Source organism: Corylus avellana, chromosome ca1 (genome assembly GCF_901000735.1).
Source record: "Corylus avellana chromosome ca1, CavTom2PMs-1.0".
NCBI classification, from domain to species: Eukaryota; Viridiplantae; Streptophyta; class Magnoliopsida; order Fagales; family Betulaceae; genus Corylus; species Corylus avellana.
In genome coordinates, this window is record NC_081541.1 from 6491728 (window position 1) to 6502334 (window position 10607).

The 10607-nt window shown below is 33.7% G+C and overlaps 2 protein-coding genes across 2 annotated transcripts; both read left to right on the top strand.

Annotated features, from left to right (window-relative positions):
• The first annotated feature begins 3725 nt into the window (after positions 1–3725).
• On the top strand, positions 3726–4980 carry LOC132171416 (B3 domain-containing transcription factor VRN1-like). The gene is made up of 4 exons (XM_059582759.1): positions 3726–3732; positions 3821–4026; positions 4108–4644; positions 4726–4980. Exons 1-4 carry the CDS (start codon positions 3726–3728, stop codon positions 4978–4980), a joined length of 1005 nt encoding a protein of 334 aa, XP_059438742.1.
• A 4116-nt stretch (positions 4981–9096) lies between these two features.
• LOC132171505 (B3 domain-containing protein At4g01580-like) lies at positions 9097–10603 on the top strand (the record flags this gene model as incomplete). The annotated part of the gene is made up of 2 exons (XM_059582868.1): positions 9097–9411; positions 10136–10603. Coding segments are annotated over exons 1-2 (615 nt in total), but the record flags the coding sequence as incomplete, so codon positions are not given.
• Positions 10604–10607: the final 4 nt, after the last annotated feature.

Here is a 10607-nt window from a genome sequence, read left to right on the forward strand (position 1 = left end):
GAACCATTATCAACAATCTCCACCTTGGCGAAAATTTGGCAACCTCCACCTCAGACCTCAGGTCCGCATCTTGACCGATGCCTATCCCCATGCCCTGGGATGTCGTACAAAACACTGTCTACACCAACAGTAATAATTCTACAAGAATTATCATGCTCCACCATAAAGGGCACATACACTTAGAATTAAACCATTCCAAGAATTTTCATTTTTGGCACATGTCGAAAAAATCTTGTTGAAAAATATGGTGCAACTTCCATGTTTGGTTCCCCCGGAAGTTCATCAGCCATCGACACCCTTTTCCACCACATACCCGACATAAAAAAAATCAAACCAATGTCTCGTATACAAATATGGACCCGCTAATAGAACACATACATTTTCCTGACATTTTTAGTGGTCATGCCAGAGGATATACATGCCCTTATCAAAGAGCGTCATTATAATCATCTCTCACTACAGCGAGAGAAACACTATTAGCGTTTTTGGAGCAATCTGCTGAACCTGCTCCTCTCAACGTTTTGTGTAGCCCAGATTAGATGTCCTTGACTTGTATTTGCCACAAGCCAAAGTTCATTCTTCTGTCGAACCTTTCAATCCCAAACTTCAAGGACTGCATTTCTTCTTAACGAGTAGAAATCCGCAACCAAGCTCTGATACCAATTGTTGAAAAAATTGATAATTAATTGGTTACCAATTTCCCACCAGCCCTTTATGCGAAAGACAAGTTTGGAAAGAAAACACATGAGAACACACATCAATCACACACGTACACAAAAAATTTACGTGGTTCGGCAATATGCCTACGTCAACGGGGCGTGATCCGGTCTCCTTCTTTACTATTGAGAAATATTGAGTACAATGGTACAAGCCTGAACCACTCAAGTTTAATATCCCAAACCCAAGCCCTTAACCCCTTGTACACCCCACTCAACTGTCCCTCTCAAATATCCAGTAAAGAAAAACTCTCTACACTTTGTAAATGACACAAAGTGCTCTCACCAATTTAGATTTTCTAAATAATCTCAACCAAGGACTATATGTCCTTTTATAGAGGCTTAATCACGAAAAAAGAGGAGAAACAATTCTAATCCAATTGCTGTTGGGAAAATGAAACCATCATGAATACAAAGTCTTTTCCATGATGAAGATAAGCATTGCAGCCCACATGTTTATCCACACATGTTTTCTCCAAAAAAATCTAATTCCAAGTTGTTCTTGGACTCCTTTTAAAACTAACATTATCTTCTTATAGATAAATAGAACTTAAGCCCACTCATTTATTGAGAGATAAATCGATTATGAAGTTTTTTTATCAAGAGTACATTAATATACATAATTGAACACAACTCTAGCCCAAAAGCCTAAGCTAATGGGTTAAGGTCCACTTAGGTATATTAAGCACTCTTTTCTTTTATATTTTCTCAATGTGGGACACAACACTCATAACAATCTCCCCCTCACTTGTGAATCTCTTCACATTGACCCAACTTCCCATCGTTTGTAAGTTTTTTTACATTTTCAATAGTGTCTTGCATTAAGAGTTGTGGATGCAGACACAACTATAAACCCGAGTTGTGGGTGGAGACACAACTCTAAACCCGACGCATCCAGACACTCGTCCCAGGAAGGTAACCATGGCTCTGATGCCATTTGTTGGGAGATAAAGCGATTATGAATTTTTTAACCAAGAGTACATTAATATACATAATTGAACACAACGCTAGCCCAAAAGCCTAAGCTAATGAGTTAAGGTCCACTTAGGTATATTAAACACTCTTTTTTTTTTATATCTTCTCAATGTGGGACACAACACTCACAAGTGCACTCGCAACAGGATCCTCTCCAGTCAAGTTCATGGCTAAGACTTTTTCTCAAAAATCCTAAAGTCACAAATGGAACACGTGTCAATCTAATAATAATATATATATATATAAGATTTTTTTTAAAAAATAAATAAATAATAGGGTGGCTGGTCACCCCATCTTAGCCATAGGGGGTGGTCGAAGCCACTCTCAGGTCCAACGGGAGTGGCCGAGCTACCCCCAAGGCTCTTGGGGGTGGTTTGGCCACCTTCAACTTACCAAAAGGGGTGGCCAAACCACCCCTATAGGCCATGGCCCACCCCTGGCTGGCCATTAGGTGTGGCTCAAGCCACCCCCTAGCTAAAATGGGGTGGCCAACCACTCATTGTTTTTTTTATGAATTTGTTTATTTTTAAAATTTTAAATAATATCTTATTTTATTTTTTATTAGTGGGATACATGTTTTATTTGTGACCCTAAGATTTATTTTTAAAAATCTTAACTATAAACTAGATAATTCCCAACTCATTTTAGACCAAAAAGGATCCGCAAGTGAATTTGCAAATCGTGTATTGATATTAAATTTTGCCTTGAGTTGGTAATGTATTGATATTGAATTTCGTGTTCACTGAATATTAAAAAACTTAATGAATTGAGAAAAGGTAAATCTCCTCCGATACATATAGTATCTCTCCAATAAAAAGGAAAATAAATTAGAAGTATTTAATTAACTAGCCTGTTTTCTGTTTTCAAAAACTTTTGTATGCCCTTATAAGTGATTAAAAAAAATTCACTGAAAGAGTTGCATTGATTTATCAATTAAAGAGCTAATAATAATAATAATATTTAAAAGAAAAAAAGCCTTTAAATTGATCTTTAATGCATGTAAAAGCTGCTCTCAACCGCTGGTATTGATGGTTCTTTTATGGAGGCTGCTCTGCCAGCATGCGTGTATTGCTTAGAAAAATAAAAACTAAAAGAACTAATGTCGACAGGTTGGAGGAAAACTCTCTAAAGAAGCATGTAATGCGTAAAAACAAATATTTTTGTTATTTTTGTTTGAAGTTTTGATAATTATAATTCAATAAGTTTTTAAAAAATGATTAACGTACCAAAGAAAAAAATCTGTTAAAAAAATTGAGGGTGTAAGAGCATTCTCAACAGCATTTTTTTATAAATTTAAAAAACAAAATTACTTTCTACTTCTCTATCTAAATGCATTCTTTCCAAAGTAAATGAATATATATATATATATATATATATATATATATATGATCGATCGTCTAATAATGCAAGATATAATATGAAAAAAAAAATATATATATATATATGATCGATCGTTTAATAATGCAAGATATAATATGAAAAAAGAGCACTCTTCTGTTGAAGCAAAAGCCCATCGCTGAATGGGAATTCTCTTAGCATCTCAGGCAATTTGATGACCAGCTTCAGACACTTATAAAGATATCTCATCCACCTCATCATGCACCCGATAATGGGCTACAATGGTGTTCTAGTTTTGCACATAATGTAGTTATCCTGTCAGAAAGACTGCTGTCAAAGTACACAACTACACAGGTGCATATATAAGATGCAAAATGAACAAACTCCAACTGCGTACACATTCTAATCTTAATGAACAAATGAACAAAATTCGTTTACTTTTATCAAAAATTAAACCCTTTAAGGTACCTAAGTGGACTATTTTTTTATTTTTTTATTTTTTATTTTTATTTAAAAAAAAAAAGAAGGTTCAAAACTCTTTCTTGGCGGTGATGATTCTCCTCTCATAACTTTTTACAGCACACTCATAAATGTCATTGCTGTTGTTTTGATAAGTTCCAATGCAATTACCATTTATCACCTTAAAAGATTCAATTTACCATCGGTATTTTCCCACTTTCACTGTGAATCATGAGAATGGCTGGTAAGAATAATAAATTACTTCAGCTAAGAATGCCTACTTAAATTCAGCCACTTCGAGCTCTCTAACAGATCCTGAGGGGGAGCAGAGTAACGTCGTCGAGGCATTTCCACCGTGGGATCAAATCAAACAACCATCGTGATCAGACTTTTCTTACTATATATGGCAAGGACTCGCCGGACTAGAGTGGTGCCCAACCGGAGCTATTATCACCGGCCGTCAAGCAGTATGGCGGGTAGGAGACCCTCCCACTTCTTCAAGGTCATACTCCCCTCTACCATTCACGACAAGAAACTGGTAATGCCTTCTCACTCCTTGCTTAGTTGCATGCTTGTTTTCTGTCTTCTCATTTCTTGAATATTACTTTGGTGGTTGCAGAAGATCCCTGTAAAGTTTGTAATGGAATTTGGGGATGATTTGTCTGATGTTGCTACGCTCACTGTGCCCAATGGCCATTCTTGGAAAGTGGGATTGGAGAAACCCAACGGGGAGATTTGGTTCCATGATGGTTGGAAGGAGTTTATGGAATACCATTCTATTCATTATGGCTACTTTTTAGTCTTCAGATATGAAGGAAATTCAAAATTCCATGTTCTTGTATTTGATAATACTGCAACTGAGATTCAGTATCCATGGAGAGAAGATTGTGAATTGGAAGATCCGGTGGACATAATAGACTTAGATGATGCAACAAAATCGAGGCAAGAAATGTCTCACTCGGATGAGTTGTCCGCAAAACATGAAGAAAATATAGAAACGTTTGTTGGAAAAAGATTTTCTGGCGGGTCGTCTTCAGAAGGAAGGGAGAGAGCAATCCAAGCAGGAAGGGAGAGAGCAATCCAAGCAGCCAGAATGTTGAAGCCTACATGTCCTTCGTTCATGGCCATCTCTCGTCATATGCATCGATATAACTTGGTGAGCCTTTCTACAAGATTTGATTGTGGTTTTCAAATTATTGTTTGAATATACATATTTCAATCCTTGTTTGTTGTGTAGTATGTGCCTGCGAAATTTGCTGTCAAGTATCTTAGTGGGCATGCGTTTGTCAAACTTCAAAACTCTGATGGAAAACAATGGGATGCCCGGTGCTATGACCATGATCACCCGAATTCAGCAAAGAATATAGGGAAGGGATGGACTCAGTTTTGCATAGACAATAATTTACAAAGAGGAGATGTGTGTGTCTTGGAGCTCATCAACAAGAACCCTATTGTGCTTAACGTCTCAATATTTCACGTGGCTGACTATTGACAACAAATATCTTAAAACTTAGTTAACTAGTCTTTTTTTTTTTTTTTTGTAACAACTTAGTTAACTAGTCTAAACACTCAGGATCTGGTGCTATGCTTCTTGTCTGATGTTATGTTTTTTTTTGTTTTTCTTCGGAGGCTAATTTTTGTGGTCTTTCAGATCATCAATGTGTTGGACTTGGACAGGTGCCGTCAGACTTTAAATTTTCTCTAAATTTAATTTGAAAAAATTTCCGTTAAATAATTAAGTAATTTTTTTTTTTTTTTTACTTTAACTAAATGGGACTCACAGCCTGAGAGTTCCATCACCAGCGCATAGTATTAACCAAGTTATCTCTACCGTGAATCATGCAGCAACGGTAATGACATCCAAGACACTAAATGGTGGAGTAGATGCCGTGAATCATGATGATAATCTTGAAGAAACGGCAATGACAGCCAAAGAAATATATTGTAGAAAATGAAAGTTTGGCTAAACTTGTCAAAGAAATATCTGGCAGCATATGAAAAAGAAAAACAAGTAGAAAAGGAAGTTAGACAGCAAAGGAAACATGATTTTATATTCTATATTCGTTATTTTTTTTTTGCATTTAATTAACGTACACCTGCAGAAACTTGCGTCGTAAGGAGAGAGAGACAGAGACAGAGAAGTAAAAACCAGGGTGAGTGATGGAAGAGAGTGAAAATTAAATTTAAAAACAAATAAATTTCCCTTTTTTTTTTTTCTTTTTTTTTTGGATATGGAGAGCATGGTTGGGTATGGTTAAATTTAACGTTGAGAGGAAAAGTTGTTTATGAGTTTTGTTAAAATTTTAGATAAAAGCAAAAAATAAAGAGCTGAAAGTAAACAACACTCTAAACTTTGTGTGGTTCAAATTCAATTATAAAAGCAAAATTGAGAATTAATTTAATCCCCCAAACTTCAAGTCCCATAATGACTCATAGCAACTTAGCAAGTCACAACACATATCGGCCCATGGATGGGTTTATTACGGCAAAAGTGGTTAATTACGGTTATTCAGTTTTTATATATATATAATTTAAAGATAATAACATTTGAGTAGTGTTTAAAGCAAAACATGCGGAAAAAAGTCTAAAAGATGCTCAAAACTCTAAAAATTACTCAAAAGGTTCATTACTTGAAAAGCGGTAAGTGGTTACTAACATGCTTTCAATTACCATATAACTAACCGGCTTAGTGTTTGCGGTTACTTAAAAATGATAACCACTTAAAGAAGTCGAGGTTACTTAAACATGATAACTACTTACAGTAATTGCGGTTGAGAGGGAATAATCGCAAATGTTTGTATATCCGGGGGCAATGAGTATAAAATTGTTACCAAACTTTTGAAAACAAAAGGGAAAATTACAGTTTACCCCCTCAAAGTTGACAGCGTTTTTCAATTCGAATATCAAGGTTTCAATTTTGGCAATCCACCCCCCAAAGTTTCAAATTTTTGCAATTTGACCAATTGTATCCAAAACTTCTCATATTGCCTATAATTTTTATTTTTTTTTATTTTTTATAAAAAAAAATTAGGGTGGCCGTAGCCAACCCTTTGGCCATCTAGCCATTTTTGTTTTTTTTTTTCCATAAAAAATTAAAAAATAAAATAAAAATCAGGGGCAATATGAGAATTTTAGGATAATATTGGTCGAATTGAAAAATATTGGAACTTTGTGGGGGTAGATTGCAAAAATTGAAACTTTGGTGTTTGAATTGAAAATTGGTATCAACTTTGGGGTGTAAATTGTAATTTTCCCAAAAAAAAAAAAAAAAAGAACAAACTTTAACTTTAACCCCTAAAATTGCCAAGCCTTTTGCAATGTGTTCTCAAAGTTTGAAATTTTGCAATATGGATATCTAATATATCATCCACTTTAAATCATCGATGTTATGATTTTTTATTAAATCATAATGGAATAAGTAAAAATATCAAAATATTACGTTTATATAATAATAATAATAATAATAATAATAATAAAAGAAAAAAGAAAAGAGAAAATGTTTATTTTTTATTTTTTCATTTTCCCAATTAAAGTCATGTTTGTATTTTTATAAATTTTACATGGTATAAGAAACAAACATTTCAATTGTTAGTGGTCGGAGCTAGTTAACGGAAAATTATAACAATAGGATAATTGAAAGGAATTGATACATCGTACACTCATATTGCAAGTTTTTAAACAGAGGGAAATATGGCAAAAAGTGTGATGGTAAAGAATCTTTTATCGGTATGACATTTTGTTCGTGGATTGTTTAGTCCATTGAAAAATGATTAGCTACCACTGGGAATAGAAGAAGTATGAAATAGATTAACTATTTTTATTCATTCTGTTTAATTGTAACACTGGAATATACTAATTAATTATATTCATTCGTTTGGTACAATGCAATATATTAGCGAATAGAATCGTATTGTGATAAAATTTCTTAAAATACCCTTATAATACAAATACAATTTATATTAGTAAAGACTTTTTTTTTTTTTTTTGAAACATAAACAACTATATATATATATATATATATATATATATATATATATATATATATATATATATATATATATACACATATATATCAGAGAAGAGAGAACCAGTGAATCAGAGAAAAAAAAATCCGTTTTAGTTTAAACTATGCAGAAACAGAGAATCAAACATATAGATGGAGAAAAATAAAATAAAAAAATAAAAAATCCAAGAAACATAATATATTATAATTTAGTTTTTGTAAAAAAAAAAAAAAAAAACATATAGACTGTGCAGAAACGGTAAGATCTAACTGTATATATATATACCCGTTTTAGTTTTATAATTCAGTGAATCAGACAAAATTCATGATTCAGAGAAAATATATATATATATATATATATATATATAGATGGACCCATATTGGTACAGTGAATCATAATAAAAAAACATATTGATACATATAAACTATGCATAAATGGTACAAAGAATCAAAAGAAATAACAAAACATAATGAACAAAAAAAATAAAAAATAAAAATTGAGAAACAGTACAAAGAATAAAAAAAATCTGTTTGCACTTACAGAAAAACTGTACCAAAAGAATCAGAGAAAAAAGAGAATGAAATATAGAGACGCAAAAACGAGAAACGGTGAGATAGAAAAAGAAAGAGAGAACGAAATATCCAATAAATAGAAAAGAGAGATTGAAGAGAAGAGAGGGGGAGAGAGACACATTGCGCAGAGAAGAGAGATCATGGGTGTGAGAAGGGTGGAGGGTTTTGTGACAATTTACACGATAATTTTAATCCTACAGTAAATGATTAGCTAAGCCACTCATTTTTTAGTGGCTTAGTTAACCCTGTGTGTATGAGATTAATAGTCTCATGAGAATAGACTATTTTTAGGAATAGATTATTTTCAGAAATAGAGTGTTACCAAACAAAAAACTAGCTATACTTAGTATTAGCTAGTCCGATCCAATTGTTTATTCCGAAGCCTAAATCTCACATCCATAATGGATTAGAATCCAAATCTTATTTAAAGCTAAATTGCAAAATCATTAATATTTTTTAGGGAAAAACATAAATATTCCCTCAAACTTCTTATTGTAAATCATTAATATTTCAACAATTCATTGTTGAAAAGAATATTAACAATGCTAATATTGTAATAAGATGGTAATTTGAGGGATGTTGATGTATTTTTCATATTTTTAAATTGTTTTGAGCATTGATATTTTTTTAATTTATTTCATTACACAATAAATTAAAATAATTATATATTATGTTTGGTGATAATGCAGTTGAGTTGGACGTCTGTAAAAACTAAAAAGGAGTTGAAACTTGAAAGAATCAATTTATTGTCGACTTGTCCATGTGGACCATCTGTCAAGATTGCCAAGGAGTCAACTCAGTCAAGGACCAATGCAATTACTGACTTACTGTCATACACCTTAAAAGATTCAATTTGTTGTCGCTATTCAGGATATCATGAATTTCTGTCAGTGAGAAATTCTTAATTCTCTTATAAGATAATGGAGTAATTAATTAATTATAAATTATCACGTTAATTTATAAGAAAATTTAATAAAAACTATACAACAAGCATTTTCTAATTTATATATATAGAAAGCACTACATCTTCTCATAAAATCGGTGGGTGTGAAAGTTGCGTTGCATTTAGCCATTTACCACCAGTTAAATTAGCCACTGCGAGCTCTCGAACACGGTTGATCCTGAGGGGAGCAGAGTTGCTTCGAGGCATTTCCACCGTGGGATCAATCAACAATCGTCATAACACTTTTCTGACTTACTATGGCAGCTAAGAAATCAAGAACTCGCCGGACTAGAGTGGTGCCCGACCGGAGCTATGACCACCGGCCGTCAAGTTCTATGGCGGGTAGGAGACCCTCGCACTTCTTCAAGGTCATACTCCCCTCTACCATTCGCGACAGGAAACTGGTAATGCCTTCTCTCTACGTTGCTTGCTTGTTTGTTTGTCTGTTTTTCATTTCTTGAATATTCTAGTGCTGTTGCTTGCAGTTGCAGTAAATTAGCGATGGATTTGCTTAGTTCTTGTGTGTTTGAAGAAGAACCCATACACTGCATGTCACGAATTTGGTTTCGATTTTTTTTTCCTCAATTGATTTATAGAATTTTGATGGTGATTTTGGGCTGGATCCGCAGGGGGACTTGATCTCTCTGGGTCTTAATTGCATTGCTTATATATCTATAAACATTGTTGAAACAGATGATTGTTTCGTGATCAGACCTTTTGTTGTTTCATTTGTTTTTTTTTTTTTTTTTCGCTGTTCTGGGTTTATTTTAACATTGTTTAAGTATGTTTTTCCGAGTTGTCTAAGTATGAAACCAAAATTATGAAACCTTGAAACGAGTTGTCTAAGTATGTTTTTCCATTGTTTCATTTTAATGGAATTGCCTTGCCATTAGATATGCTTAGGTAGCTTTTACTTGGCCAAAAAATTCATAACAAGGGGAGAAACCAGAAGGCAGATCAACCTTTAAAAAGTTCAATTGAAGTTTCTGGATTGTGCAGCACTTCACCAAGGCTCACTTATTTTACATTTGTAATGATTAGAAACCATATATTTTTCCGCATCACGTGTTTCCTTGATTTCATTTCACATTGTAATTAAGACAATATAACTTGCTTTGGTGGCTGCAGAGGATCCCTGTAAAGTTTGTAATGGAATTTGGGGATGAACTGTCTGCTGTGGCTACACTCACCGATCACTATGGTAATTTTTGGCAAGTGGGATTGGAGAAAGCCAACAACGGGATTTGGTTTGATGATGGTTGGCAGGATTTTATGGAATACCATTCTATTCATTATGGCTACTTTGTAGTCTTCAGATATGAAGGGAATTCAAAATTCCATGTTCTTGTATTTGATAACACTGCAACTGAAATTCCATCTACATGGAGCAAGGATGGTGAATTGGAAGATCCGGTGGACGTAATGGAATCAGATGATGCAAAAAAATCAAGGCATGACAAGTTGACACAAGAAAATGAAATGTCTGACCCAGATAAGCTGTCTGCAAAACATGAAGTAGATAGAGGAAGATACAGTAGGGAAAGATTTTCTGGCACATCTTCAAAAGGAAGAGTCTTGATGCCCACAAGAAGAGAGAGAG

Excerpts from the sequence above, each read along its gene's own strand:
- LOC132171416 (XM_059582759.1), top strand. Across the intron at positions 4,027-4,107 it reads CCATTCACGACAAGAAACTG|AAGATCCCTGTAAAGTTTGT; the intron begins GTAATGCCTTCT and ends TGGTGGTTGCAG. Across the intron at positions 4,645-4,725 it reads ATATGCATCGATATAACTTG|TATGTGCCTGCGAAATTTGC; the intron begins GTGAGCCTTTCT and ends TTTGTTGTGTAG.